This window comes from Daphnia carinata, chromosome 5 (genome assembly GCF_022539665.2).
Source record: "Daphnia carinata strain CSIRO-1 chromosome 5, CSIRO_AGI_Dcar_HiC_V3, whole genome shotgun sequence".
NCBI classification, from domain to species: domain Eukaryota; kingdom Metazoa; phylum Arthropoda; class Branchiopoda; order Diplostraca; family Daphniidae; genus Daphnia; species Daphnia carinata.
Window position 1 is genome coordinate 4,511,578 of NC_081335.1, and position 14,520 is coordinate 4,526,097.

The 14,520-nt window shown below is 41.1% G+C and overlaps 2 protein-coding genes across 2 annotated transcripts; both read left to right on the forward strand.

The window, feature by feature from the left end:
* Positions 1 to 1,015: 1,015 nt before the first annotated feature.
* On the forward strand, positions 1,016 to 4,550 carry LOC130696411 (transmembrane protease serine 9-like). Its single transcript, XM_057519496.2, has 10 exons — positions 1,016 to 1,209; positions 1,818 to 2,131; positions 2,325 to 2,517; positions 2,575 to 3,128; positions 3,218 to 3,306; positions 3,390 to 3,522; positions 3,589 to 3,733; positions 3,821 to 3,969; positions 4,051 to 4,132; positions 4,224 to 4,550. The coding sequence occupies exons 1-10, from the start codon at positions 1,104 to 1,106 to the stop codon at positions 4,301 to 4,303; spliced, it is 1,845 nt and encodes a 614-aa protein (XP_057375479.2). The 5' UTR covers positions 1,016 to 1,103; the 3' UTR covers positions 4,304 to 4,550.
* Positions 4,551 to 5,943: 1,393 nt separating this feature from the next.
* On the forward strand, positions 5,944 to 10,274 carry LOC130696403 (transmembrane protease serine 9-like). Its single transcript, XM_057519487.1, has 10 exons — positions 5,944 to 6,102; positions 7,615 to 7,904; positions 7,973 to 8,509; positions 8,572 to 8,660; positions 8,725 to 8,857; positions 8,942 to 9,086; positions 9,176 to 9,321; positions 9,389 to 9,470; positions 9,601 to 9,624; positions 9,703 to 10,274. Exons 1-10 carry the CDS (start codon positions 6,009 to 6,011, stop codon positions 9,756 to 9,758), a joined length of 1,596 nt encoding a protein of 531 aa, XP_057375470.1. The 5' UTR covers positions 5,944 to 6,008; the 3' UTR covers positions 9,759 to 10,274.
* Positions 10,275 to 14,520: the final 4,246 nt, after the last annotated feature.

Genomic DNA, 14,520 nt, shown 5'->3' on the forward strand with positions numbered 1-14,520 from the left:
TAAATCAAGCCACAAGCTATATAACAGAGTTCCTTATACTTCGCAAAGGCTAAAAAACTAAACAAGTTTTTTTTTTTTTTTTTTTCACGAAAAGTATTTTTTGCTCCTGGAATTTCCCGGGGTTTCTACGCTTCCAGGCTTCCTCGCTGATCTGAAATGATTGGCGTTGTCATTCATGTCGTGTGCTGTAGCTGGCTGGAGAACAAGAGTTGGCAGTGTATTTCCCCGGTTACACATTCCGTCTTCGAAAGGTCAGTGTATCTACAGTTAAATTACGCGATATGAAATCGATATATTAAAATCCTTTGAAAAATAAATATGAGTTGACTCGGTGATTGGAAAGTCATTGATCTTGATGTTTACGTAGCTCTTTGTCCTGCAAAGCAAACATAATGTTTTTAATTGCGAATTACGTAGACTAGGCTAAACGACCTGCAAGGCTTTTCATACTAAGGAAAATGCCATTCAAATTTGGCTTACGTGATCTAAATAAACACAAGTTGGCAGCTTCTCCCATCATATAGAATTTTATTTTTTTTTCTAGGATTTAAAATACAAGGTCTCCTTGTCTCATAAATTTATCTGGCATGTTGGCATGCAACAATGGGTTCCTTTCATAGCAGTAAACAGCACGGCAGGTACCTATTAAAATGCAAAAAAAAAAAAAGAAAAAGAAAAAAAAGGCAAACAAATGAGCAAAAAATAAATAAATAAATAAATGAAAAACAGAAACCAGTGGCCAACTTTTAGCATGTAGTCTTCCCTATTGGGAAGAACTGGTTGCAGGCCAACTAGAATACCAAACCGAAGAGCATGCAAACAAGCATTAGGGTTTTTAGTTGCTCTCCGCTGGAACGAACTGCAAGTTGCTTCGCGTCGCCAGTGTGCGTCTCAAACTCATTGGCTATTATACAATCGATTCATTTCATTCTATACGTGAATTTCAATATCATTCCTCTGATTCTACTGGCATTCCTTCCAATCGAATTGAAATTGCCATTAACTGTGGGTTGTCAGTGACGTAGTGTTTTGCGTGATTGATCGTTAACGCATTCCGATCTGTTAGAAGGAGGCAATCTCATTTGTTTCACCAGGTGTCATTGATGAAAATGAATAAGACAGTCGTCATCATTTTGGCCGCCGTCTTTTGTTCCAGCGGATTGGTTTCTTCCCGCATTCACCAGAGATCCGAGTCCATCGTCATCGAAGGTGCAGTTCAATTACCTTCCATAACAGACTTGTTATTCAAATAGTTAACCACACACTTGAACGATTACTTTATGAATCTACTGCTGAGTTGGAAGAAATTTGCATTGAGGCACCTTGAAGGAATGCAAAAAAAACAAAATAAATGGCGTAAACAGTTAGCAACCTTTAGATTATTTTGCAACAAAATGCTGATTGGAAAGCTTCAAAACAAAAACAAAGTATAGACTTGTTTACGTTTGAAACTCAGTTTTTTTTTGGCAAGCGCGTGCGCTTCCCATTCTAGCGGGACAATGGCCAACATACAAAAGAGGTCACGCAGAAGAAAAATAAATTCCGACAAAAAAGAAAACCTGCTTCTTTTCATTTGTCGGTGAAGCAAAGATGTTCAACTTGGTTATTGAACTCGTTCTCGAATAAATTGAGGGTCCATATCTGAGGACGGTGATCAATACCCACGATTCCCGATGATATCTCCATATCATATGTAAATCCGTTTAGATTCAACACCGTCATTTGTAACTTCGTTTTCGCTCACATTTCTCAGAATGAAAGTTTAGTTACGTCTGCATGTAGCAATTGATCGTTTAACCAATACATTATTGTCACAGTCGGGCCGAAAGCAGCTGGACGCAAAGAACGTTACCCGAGCTCTACTGGCAACTCACTGAGGCCATTTTTGATTCCGGCTTGGGATACGGATCTTTTAAAGAAGGCGATGAAGTACAAAATGCCGCACGTGCCAGCCAACACCTACCTGATAACAGAGAAACCCAACGAATGCTGGATGTCGGACGGGACCTATGGCATTTGCAGTTCGGCCCTTTCGTGTAACCTACGGGACAAACTGCACGAAGCTCGTTACCCTCAATCCAGCACGTCTCCGTCGCGCAATACGTGCCGTTACGTCACCAATGGCAAAGAGGTAACTCAGTTTTGATTGCACGTTCTCCAACGCCTCGAGTTTTTTTGGCAGCTCGGACGCTTCACGTTGTCGATAACATCGAGCCGACTTTTCACAAAGATGTAGCTTTCGACGTTTTCTAGGTTAACCAAAATAGCGATATCCTATTCAAATGAACGTTGACATCATTTTTTTTTGTTTTCAATTCACTTAGGAAACAGGTGTTTGCTGCCCAAGGGCATCATCTAGTTTCGGTGGCATGTTTGCCTGGCAGCACCCTCTTTTCATTTTTCCTGTCTCCATACAAGACATCGCATTGTCATCGCTGACCGCTAACTGGCCGTTATGGAACCCTCAAACAACGTCGACATCTTCCCCTTCGATGAGCACAAGTCCTTGGTGGGTACCTGACGTTTCATCGACAACTGACTCACCATCAAGCACAACGAAGCCCTGGTGGGTACCAGATGTTTCATCGACGACTGCCTCACTTTCTAGCACGACGAGTCCTTGGTGGGTACCGGACAATTCGACAACCACAAGTCCTTGGTGGGTCCCCGAATCCCCATCGACAACGCCCTTGCCCTCTAGTTGGTGGGTGGCTGAATCTTCGTCAACGTCTCTGCCCACCACGACCAGTCCCTGGTGGACCCCGGAGGCCACGTCGACGATAGCATCTTCTACTACGACTCGTCCTTCTTGGACAACTAGACCACCATCTACAACAACGACATCTCCTAGTACGCCTAAGCCTAGCACGACGAGCTCTTGGGTTGCGGAAACGACAACGACTTCACGACCAACTACAACGAGCCCGTGGTGGGTCCCGGATGCCTCGTCGACGTTGAAATTGCCAGTTGTTACGAGTACCCTTCCGGCGGTAGAAACCAGTACGGTTGCCATGACAACTGGCAGCCAAAGCTCGGGAGGTAGTTGTGGTCGAGGACCTTTCAAACTCCTCGATTGGCCAAGAATCATCGGTGGAACAACATCAGCCAAAAATGCATGGCCTTTTGCTGTGAGTGGACCCCCCCCCCCCGTCTTTCACAATTGGCAATTTCAAAATGATTACATTTAATATTAATGTCACTTTTGTTGTTTGGATAGGTTTCTTTGATGTCCAATGGTCGCCATTTCTGCGGCGGATCGCTGTTGGACGAACAACACGTCTTAACAGCAGCTCATTGCGTAGCACCGTGAGTCGTACATCGTTTTGCATGTTATCGTGTAAAACATAACTGTTGTAAAAAAAAAAATTTAATTCTGATCATTGGCACAGGATTCCAACAGATGAATTGGCCCAGGTGGAAATCATATTAGGCTTACACACCCTGAAACCGATGGACCAGCAAATCGTGCGCCGGAAGCTCAAACGCGTCGTGCGGCACAAAGCTTACCACTCAGCTAACTTCGTAAGTTATTAAACGTACGCTGCAAAATTATGCGAAACGATTGACAATTGATTCTTCTTCGTTTAGTACAACGATATTGCCATACTGAAAATGGATTCACCAGTCGAATTTAGCGATACAATTTCACCTGTCTGTTTGCCATCTTTTGGTACGGCCGATCTTTATGTTGATAAAGCAGCCGTCGTTGTCGGTTGGGGAGCATTGCAGGAAGGTACGTACCTTATTCAATTGGCGAAACAGAGTTTTTTTTTTTTTTTTTTTTTTTTTTTACATGTTAAAAGTTTATTCTTTCCAATAGATGGTAAATTGCTGCCCACGTCTTTGCAACAAGTGATAGTCCAAGTGCAAACGAACACCGAATGCCAAAAGAGATACGGTTCTGAAGCACCAGGTGGAATACTCGATAACATGCTGTGCGCCGCCAGTCCGCATAAGGACTCTTGCATGGTTCGTTTGTCTTTCTTTCTTATAGAATCATTTTTGGGGATGAATTGACAATCGATTGTCTTCCTCTTGTTTATCATACAGGGTGACAGTGGGGGTCCTTTAGTTGTTCAAGCGTCTCCAGGATCTCCTTGGATTCAAGTCGGCATCGTCAGTTGGGGAATAGGTGATTCATTCAAATGCTATTTTTTTTTTTTTAAATCATTATCTAGATTTGTTTTAAAACCGATATGGATATGTCTTTGGGATTATTACAGGATGCGGAAGGGACACGTTTCCGGGCGTGTATGTTAGGACAACATCGTTTACGGACTGGATAAAGAAGAATTTATATTAAAAGCAATGAAAATCTTCTTTCAACGTTGATAAAGAAGAAGAGATAATGGATGCCCGCTCGCATCGGATATTGTGTAGACTACAAGCCTCTAAATATGTGGCGCTGTCGTTGATTTTGGAAGCTCGGAACAGATCTGAATATTCCACGTTTTCTTATTTAAAATGGGTCCAATATTTGTTCGATATTTTATGAAACTTTAAATTACATAACCTTAACCAAGACTGCTGCGTCTTTGCCTCGTTGATTGAAAACGAAAACTGATATGATAACTCCATGATGGGCTGCGTAGACGAATCTCTTTGTCCTTTCTTACAATAATAAAATGATAATTATTATGCGAAAGAAGATTGTGTGTGTGTGCAAAGAAGCAATAACAAATCAAGCCAGCAATGGTTTATAGTTGTCAATTGGCAGCTACGCCTTTAGTCACAGCGTTAACGCTTCGGACTGGTTTTGCAGTCGCGTCGCGGGCATTATCACAGAACGTGACAAGCAGCTTCAATTCGTCCTTGTTTTTCTTTCGACATAAAACGATTAAAAACGTGAAGGAGAAATCGATGGTGCGTGGACGATGTGAGAAAATTCCGGACCTATATAAGAAAAACTAAACAAAATTCGACTGAAAAATAAGTAGTGGCCCTTTAAGAAGATACAGGGAGATACGTGACGACGTACAACGCGAACCCGGACATGCTTGACAAAATATGCCAACTGGCGTGAAAGAGATCGCCGATAGTAACACACAATGTTGGCGGAAACGGTTATGTAACCAACTTTTATTTCGTTCATAGTAAGTCGCCCTATACATTTACCGGTTTTTGTGCGATAACAATCTCTGTTGCGACACTTGAGAGAAAAACCCTGGTAGGTTGTACGAAATTAATAATTAACACATACAACACAAAAAAAAAAGTTACACCCGGGCATTTCGTCATTCGCACTGTCGAAATGCAATGGGGGCATTACCCTTATTTATTATTGTTTTTCTATTGCTTCTTACGGATTTCCGAACAGGCTGCGAGGGTTCGTTCTTCATCACGAAAATGAAACTTCGTGTAGTGTTTGTTTGTGTTGTTTCAATGTAGCAATCCATTATTCCATGGCGGTACAATAAAAATCAAGTAAATCAATTGGGAAACACATTCCCATTGGACGTTCCGGCTGCCGGGAATTTCAAAAGTTACACAAACAAGAAGTAGAGAGAGAGTTCCATAGTGGAACAATTGCGCTTCCGCAAACAAAGAGAAGTGCCACAATCAGAAGAGGACACGAAGCAAGGAACACATACAGATCGCGTTGCTCAATCCTAAAGGGGGAACTGACGGATGGCGGTGAGAAATAAAACAAAAACAACAGAGATGATGATGTAGGAGGAGGAGCAGAAGACATTCCCGTCAGCGATATAAAGACTAGTGGCGCCGCTATCGCCTTTAAAAGCATTGCAAGTTACGACGCCATCGGACACGTAGCAGCGCACTTTTCACGAGTTGGTCCCTGGCGTTTTCCGCCTTCCATCTTCAAGATTTATTGCCCGTTTTTTTTACATGGTTTAAATTTTTTTTTTCCTCATCAGCCGACCTACCAGTTATAGATAATACTAAGTTGGGCCGGTGCGTTCATTGAGAGTTTTCTTGCCACATTCGAAATCATCCGCTTAGTGAAAAGTGAAAATCCCACCCTTTCCAATCATTAAAAACAAACAACCATGAAATACTGTGTGTTCGGCGTGCTGTTTCTCATCGCTGCTCTGCCAATCGAAGCACGCAATTACGAGACATCGGATGCCGTCATCACCGAAGGTACGTGGCACATTCTGATTTATTTCTAATATTTCAACGTTGGCGATGTTAGCCGAATTTATATCGCGTAATTAGAAGACTTGGCTATATGTCCATCGGCCGAACGAATAAAACTAACAGAGACGAGAACACGCCACTTCATCTCATAGTTCAACGACCCAACTAGATGGCTATGTACTTGTGCATGTGAAAAGAAGGCAAACATCTGCAAGGCAAACGGCGACGTGCAGAGAGCTAAGAAAATGTTTTTTGTCAATAGCCAACAATCAGCAAGCTCACCTTTCCCTCTTGTCTGATGGCTCGTGTTGATAGGACACTTGAAACGAAAACGGACCAACATAAAAGAACAAACTCGTTCTGTAATTATTCTGAATTCAATCATATCGCTAAAATAAGGCATGTCCACGTCGTTGGGATGAACTTTCAAAGCATGAAACGATTGAAAATTAGCATTACTTTTCCATTCAACTATAGCAAATCTAGTTTGGATTTTTCGGATGTATACCATCCGAAATACAAAAAGCAAACGAAATCAATTAAAAACGAAAGAAGGGAAAACAAAAAAAAACATTTACCTTCAAGTAGCACCCGTTACAAGGTGCATTCAAGGTTATGAGGGCCTCGCCATTTTGCTAGATGCACGTGTGAAATGTACTGATGATGCTCGTCCGAGCAGGACAAAGGCGTGGTCTTGATCCGTTCACCTTAACCTTGACAGTGTAAATATATTTTTTTAAAACGGGCTGGAAAGAACCAAGAAAAAAAGAAAAGAAAAGAAAAGAAAAGAAAACGAGATTCTTCTTCTTTTCTTGTTTCAAATAAGTGTAAGAAACAACCTTCGCAACGGAAGGTGGATGGACTCCGTTTCTCCATATGGATATGGAACACACATTTTTTAACGGCAGCATTTTAAACGCCATGAATCATGTTAAAAGAAAAAAAAACGATACCCGCGTATCTAAAGAGCGCAAAATTGCGAGCCTCCAGGTGATATTGCTCGCGTTGTCATCGTCAAACAGCTGAAGGTCGATTTTCGAATCAACCAAGAAAACTTGGATGGTCATCAGACCGAAACTGATAGCTTTCAAAACATGCGTGCAATCTCGTTGCACGGGTTGGCTAGCCATTGGCTATCACCAGCGTCCAGTTGCACAAGTTAAAGATGATAGTGAATATGCAATTGCCATAGCGAGATGTTCCAACCGTTCTTTCTTGACGCGGGCATTTCATCGCCCCAGGTGAGGGCGTGGATCAATTTGGCGATTCACTTCTTTTTTTTTTTTTTTTTTTTTTCTCGCCAGCATGAATTCAAGTTGCCCCCATGTCAGGCATATCTGTGAAAATCGGATGCAATCAAGAAACAGAATCCTATCGCACAAATGCTGGACAGTGCAGGTGGAAAGCTAATTGCTATGTCGAATTGAAAGGCATTGGAATTTGAATGTAATAAGGCGAAATGCCGGTCCATTAGCAAAACGAATATAATCAAGTATGGCTTTCGATTCGTTTTAGTTGAAGATGTCAAGGAGAGCGTGAAAGGACGGTCGATGGATAAGAGTGACGCGGTCAAGCCAACAGGCGAACCAGTTTTCGGCAGATCGCGCAAGTTTGTTCCAATGTTACCTAGTGGAACGTTCCTGCTGTCGGACCGCACTTGCTGGACACCTGACGGCAAATTTGGCACCTGCAGTTCCGTCCGTTCGTGCAACCCAAACGTCAAACTTCCATTGAAAAATGATGTGGATTCCGGAATACCCAGCGCTCGTGGCACTTGCCACTATTCAGAATTAGACGGCCGACAGGTTCGATAAAGATTTTAATCTCATACTGACCAAAAATCCTACAATTTTCTTTTTAATATCATTCTCAGGTGTACGGAGTGTGCTGTGCCGTGAAACAAGCCCCACCTTTCGGAATTTACGGCCCGCCGTTCGGCAGTTCTTTCGGGTTTCCAGCAAATCCATGGTGGCCACCTTATTTCCCCTTTGGTGCGCCAGCATTTCCGGCTGTTGGAACCGGACCTTCTTTCGCACCTCCCACGACACCTTCCCCACCCAGTACTACTAGCCCATGGTGGGTACCCGATCCAACGACTACGACTTCAAAACCAAGTACGACCAGTCCGTGGTGGGTCCCTGACCAACCGACCACAACAACCGCGGCCAGCGTTACGACCTCAACCACCGGACCCAGCACCACCAGCCCGTGGTGGGTACCGGAGAGCACGACATCTACACCATCGACAACTAGTACATCCACAACATCGAAGCCAATTGTTCAACCAGTTGTGGCTGCCGAAGAAGGCACAGGAAGTTGCGGAAGAGGACCGAAGAAAACGTTGAGCCTTGACGAGCAAAGACGCATCGTTGGTGGAACGACTGCGCTCAGGCACTCATGGCCCTTCATTGTAAGTTGAAGTGATATTCTTAAAAAAGATGTTATAAGGTTAAATGTTAATGCTCTTATCAGGTTGCACTGTTCAGCCGGGGGCGCCATTTTTGCGGAGGTTCCTTGATAGACGAGTCTCACATTTTGACCGCTGCGCATTGCATTGCTCAGTAAGTTATTCATTTTAAATATTTGTTTAAAATAATGATTTTAATGTGTTGAAATGGTGTGCAGTATGTCGTCGACTGACATCTCGCGCTTAGAAGTAGCGCTGGGCATGCATACCCTTAAGCCTTACGACACGCAAGCGTTGCGGAAGAGAGTCCGTCGCGTTGTCCGACACAAGGGCTTCGATCCCGTTACGTTGGTTCGTTAAATGAAAATAAGGTTTTATGATTGATGTAAACATGTGTATTTTCTAATGAAAAATCATTCGTTTTTTTTTTTCAAGTACAACGATGTTGCCATTTTAACTTTGGATTCACCAGTGACGTTCTCAAATGCCATTTCTCCGGTGTGTTTGCCACCGATCGGAACCACCGACCAGTTTGTTAGTAAAGAATCTACCGTCGTCGGATGGGGAGCCTTGAAAGAAGGTATGCATAATCCTTAATTAATATTTTTGTTTAATTAATCATGTGTGTAGTGTGTTGACGTGTTGTAAAACTTGATGTGTCATTGACAGGTGGCCGTCAGCCAGAGACGTTGCAACAAGTGACCGTTCAAATCCAGTCGAATGCCGAATGCAAAAGGAACTATGGAAAAGACGCTCCTGGTGGAATCGTTGATCACATGATTTGCGCCGCTTATCCCGGAAGAGATTCGTGCAGCGTAAGAACCACACAATTGATAATTGATTTGTTCGTTACTGTTAAAATCTCGCTGTTTTTGTTTTTAGGGGGACAGCGGAGGCCCAATGGTAACGCAAGACTCTCCCAATTCTCCTTGGGTACAAGCTGGTATTGTAAGCTGGGGAATCGGTAAGAACAATCAGCATACCTTTAAGATTGCACTATTTCTATACGATGCCCTAATCAGAGGAACTAGCATAATGAATTAATCAGAGCATAAGAATTCAATACATTTTTTTTCTTCCTTTTAACATTTTAGGTTGCGGAAAACCTCCTTATCCAGGTATAACTATTGCATAAATTATAAGAACCATGGCACACATCTCTTCTAAATTCATAATTTTTTATTATTAATCTTTAGGAGTTTACAGTCGCGTTACATCGTTTTTGGAATGGATTCAGAAGAACACGCAGTAATTCTAGCAACAAGTGGGAATGAAATTACCATCGAATACGCTCTACCACGACGTAATTCAACTGCTTACAACGAAACGGTCAAAAAGGGGAGGGGACAATGACCCAATTTAAAATTTTCATTTAGGAGTGTTTTGTTTTAAAATCTAAGAAAAAAAAAAAAAATTCTCTATCTGAGATCATCTTTTATCTTTTCTTCTAATGAAATGGAACGTGTGACGGTTTGTTTTGTTTGGTTTTTTTTTTTTCGGTTGGAGTTTTGTTTTTACTAGAGTATTTTCAAGATTAAAAGACAAGATTCAAAACCGAGTGCTTCGTCAACACTTTACTTGCCTAATATGGTGGAATTCTTTTAGAATGCATAACAACTTAAAAAAAAAAATGTGTGTTCACAATCAAGTTGGTTGCGCATAAATCATTCCAATTTGTTGGGGGTGAGGCCCATTCTTATATCTTCAAATCGTCTTTTTATGCAAAAGCCGTTATCAGATTGGAAGTAAAATAAAGGTGTTAAGTGTTTTTTTGCGCTAAAAATTTAATTCAATCTTCAGTTTCGAAATTGCTTTAGTTTTCTTCTTCGCTGTAAATGCTGATACTTTTTAAAAACATCTCGTTATATTACGATCTACTTATTGCTATACACTCACTGACATCAGGCCGTACATCTAATTTCTCCAAAAGCCCTTTTGAAGGAATGTTTATTACGTAACGCTGTGTGTACATGGTTTAATTGAAAAAATGCCATATCACCGCATTCAAACCTGTTTTCTCTTTAATGGACCCCATACGGACGTTTGAGGCACAGATGCTGACGTATAGAGATGCGTAGTGGGCAATTGGGCATGGTGGAAAGTTCTTTCACTTGTGCCTATATGTACTGTAGGCACGCTCTCTCCCGTTTGATAAAGGATACCAGACAGGTGGGCCGAAATAAAAAAAAAAAAGCCTGTCGGAATTCCGCTTTGATGCATCGAAGTACTCATCTTCTTCGTTTGCTTTTACTTTGCGTCCTCTTCACTTTCAATAACACAGCAGCTCTTTTTCGTTTCTCTTTTCTATTCCGAAATATTAACTCTCCTTGAAAATGAAAATGATCGTTAAAAGAAAAAAATGTTTAACGCAGATGTGCTGCTGTTCCTTGGTCAGCTTTGGTTGATTTATTCTGAATATATTAGCCGACGTGGAGGTGCATCTCTGTTTTAATTGCATGTGTGTGTTTGTTTTTACAACGCTTATGGTCTTTGCCTGCCCACTCGTCATTTCAAAACGTATAGTACTTAATCAAATAACTGAATAATCATCTGGTTGGACCATGGCATCATAACCACAAGCTTGCGGAGTCCATGCAGATCATCCCGTTAACACCAAGACATGTGGCGTATACCGATGGCGAAAGCACTGCAAATTTCGCGGCTGTGCAATCATATAGCCATGTAATTGTTATCAGATCATCTTGTACCAATAAAGTACACATACGTATGTCCCTTGCTGCGATCCCATTCTCCAGCGTTTTGCACCAAAGTCTTGGAACAAATGTTTTTGCAATACAAGTTAAAATTTCATTGATTCATTGACAAGCGCAGGTTTACTTTCAAACTACATGAATCGCAATGAATTCGCATTCTGCTTGCCTAGAAACACTAAAGAACGACGCAGTTCTTCGTACTATTGCTTTATAGCGGTGAAACTGTACGTAGATACGAATAGTTGATGGCATGCTTGTAATAACAAATCCGTAATATTACGGTGAACTGCTGTCAGCTGCTGTGGCATCTGTTGTCTGATTGCGAGTATCTCGCTTTGGCTTTTAGCCGTGGCACTGACAAGAATTATTTACGCAATTCTTCCAGTCACCCAGTGGCAAAAATGGATGCGCAGTGAATAATAACGGTTTTTTCCGGGTTCTCTCCTTTCTGAACAACAACACGAGATGTTATCGTTTTATTCTGGTGAACTACATCCCATAGCATTCTGTTCCGTTTACAATACCATTCATGTCTGTCTACACGAAATTATGCTTTCGAAAACCTTGACCTGCAAGGTCTATATCTTTCATTGTAATCACATTTCTTGTGCGGATCCTGACCCAGGAGATCGTACCGTCCTTATGACATCTGTACTACATACATTGTTTTTAAAAAATTAAGAACACAAGGGACACTTTGTATGTGCGTGTTTAATAATAAACTGAAAGTTTGCAATAGGAAATTCCACTTGTTATTCAATTAGTGCTCGACGAATTGGAACATCGAACAATGAACAGTTGTAATACATATACATTCCCCCCGTTGTCCCGAAACTGCGTCTAATGCACTTTAGCCTGCTTTAGTTGCCACCGTAGTGGCAGACAATTAAAAAGCTAGTTCTTTTTTAGCTCGCTCAGTCAGCCATATCCGGAAGACGTTAGCCCACATTGGTTTCAATTTAACAGGGCGGAATGTTATGTATATTCTCTCAGCACATGTTTACGATGGAGCCCAAAGGAAGCTCTTCCGTTGTTTTTTTTTTGTTTTGTTTTTTAACCCTCATCTACTGCAATAAAATTCATTGACTTTTGTCAGTTTATTGGAGATTTAGTGCCCTACTGGAAAAAAAAAAACTATAACGGGCCTGGAACACAAATAATCAACGGATGGGACATCGAATTATGTCTTCATCATATTTGTGTGCCGTTTGTTTGGACTCGTCTAAAATATTTATTTGCCATTAACTCTTTCGGCTAAATAAGAAATTAGCGAGAAAGTTTTATTTTTTTTTTTCCGGTCCAGTGACCGATTGAACTGGATATGTACAATCTTTCTAGCGCTGCACTAAAGATATAGAAATTTAGTGTGCAATTTTCTTTATACGGCGAGTTTTAGTGACTTTGCGCTGATCGCTTTGTTTGTTGCAATGAAAGTCGACATCATTTCTTATTTCAGTACATAATTCATTTTAAAAAGAAAAGGATGTGTTTGTTCTGTCGATGAAGAAACATCCTAGAGCCATTCCTGGTTCGAAACGCAGCTGGAATCGTCCCATAACTATACCAGAAAAGAGACAGCCAGCAAATAACAGTGAAAAATGGAAGATGAAAACTGTCGTTAATTAATTAAAAAAAAAAAAAAAAAAAAAAAAAAAGAATGCGACGTGCGATGCGGGTGGTTGTTAAAGAATTGCGTGAATGTACACACAGCGGCCGGTTTTGCGGCCAATATATTCAATGAGCAGCTCGACTGATGAGTCCACGCCTTTTTCTCGCCTTCGAGCGTCATCATGACCGGACCACTTGCATAAGGTAATCCCCGCTGACTTGCTAACCTACATCGTCCCGGTCTTACTGTGGTCACCGGACACGGGGCTTATACTTTAATTACGTTGTTGATGTTTTTTTGTTGAAGACCGATAACCGTTACAATTAAATGTCGAGACAAAGTACTGGAACGCTATTCAGATAATCGATTGCGAATTTTCGAAACAATTGTCAGGCAATTGTTTGTTATTAGAGTATAAAGTGAGGCTATTTTGCTTGTCGATATTTCAAACAAACTTTAAGTTTCACTGATTTGGATCGCTCGTTCACACGTTTTTCTTTTGTTTCGTGTCACGCAAATGTTGCGTATGTTTGTGTGTGTGTGTCCTAGCGGCGTATGGATGGACCGGAAATGACCGAATGGGACAAACCCTGTATACTTTTCGTTGTTTGATTCCTTGTTAAACAAGTGGAAGGATCTTGGCGTTTGTCTGAAAGTCTTTAACGCGTGACGATCGCAACTGCTGGTTAAGTACCTAGGGACATAAACACTAGACTTAATAATGTACGAAAGACTAATTAGACATTTCTGGCCTGCAATCAGCGTACATTGATTGTCGTTGAGTGATATAAAAAGCCGAACCCCCCTTAAGGATTAAAAACGTACAAGAAAACTATTATGATGGATTGCTTTAAGTACCGTGTTTAAGATCCGGTTTAATCGCCACTGATCGCATTCCTTTAGGGGTATAATAACTAATTTCTTTTCTTTGGTATTTCAATTCAGACGTAAATAAGTGGGCATCTAACACGTTTCGGATTAACTAGCCGCCATAATCAAAAGGGAAAACCAACCGAACACGATTTGAGGGCAAAACACTAAAAATTAGCTACTTCACGTTATGGTTAACATGTATACATTCGCCCTTTATGTGTTCTTTTCTTTTTTTTTTTTTTTTTAAAGATTTGCTATCTGTGAAAATAAGAAAGAAAGCAACATAAGAGACGAGGAGGGGGGGGGGAGTGCAAAAGCAAATTCTTTTTACAAATACCTTACGGAGCCTTAGGCATTTTGTAACTCGTGTGATTCAGATTAACCTATTCTAGTTTTTTTTTTTTTTTTTCTCTTTAAAAAAAAAATGAGGTATGTAGGAGAATAAAATTGTTGACAGCCCCAAATACTCGAGAGAAAAAAAAAAACTTGCACTGTCCATAAGCCACATTTTTTCTTTTGTGCCTTTTGTGATAACAAAAAGAGTAGAACTTTCTTTGAATTTTTCAAAAAATTTCCCATAACAAAATGTACGTCATTAGCAGTGCGGGACAGGTGCAATGCCGACAACCATACGTACTATATATCTTAAGCAAAAGTAGAAATCAAAGTGTTGTTTCTTTACGAGGCCGTGTAAATAGCGATGCACTATAATGGTAGCATTGTTCCACACATGTCTTTGAAACTGAAACGCGCAGCGCATAACCAAAAATAGCCGTATTAAAAAGGTATGCCGGTTTCCGGTGAAAAAAAACCATTAA

Excerpts from the sequence above, each read along its gene's own strand:
- LOC130696411 (XM_057519496.2), top strand. The coding sequence starts at position 1,104 with ATGAAAATGAATAAGACAGTCGTCATCATTTTGGCCGCCGTCTTTTGT. Across the intron at positions 2,518-2,574 it reads CACAAGTCCTTGGTGGGTAC|CAGATGTTTCATCGACGACT; the intron begins CTGACGTTTCAT and ends CCTGGTGGGTAC. Across the intron at positions 3,307-3,389 it reads GCAGCTCATTGCGTAGCACC|GATTCCAACAGATGAATTGG; the intron begins GTGAGTCGTACA and ends TCATTGGCACAG.
- LOC130696403 (XM_057519487.1), top strand. The coding sequence starts at position 6,009 with ATGAAATACTGTGTGTTCGGCGTGCTGTTTCTCATCGCTGCTCTGCCA. Across the intron at positions 7,905-7,972 it reads CAGAATTAGACGGCCGACAG|GTGTACGGAGTGTGCTGTGC; the intron begins GTTCGATAAAGA and ends TATCATTCTCAG. Across the intron at positions 8,510-8,571 it reads GGCACTCATGGCCCTTCATT|GTTGCACTGTTCAGCCGGGG; the intron begins GTAAGTTGAAGT and ends TGCTCTTATCAG.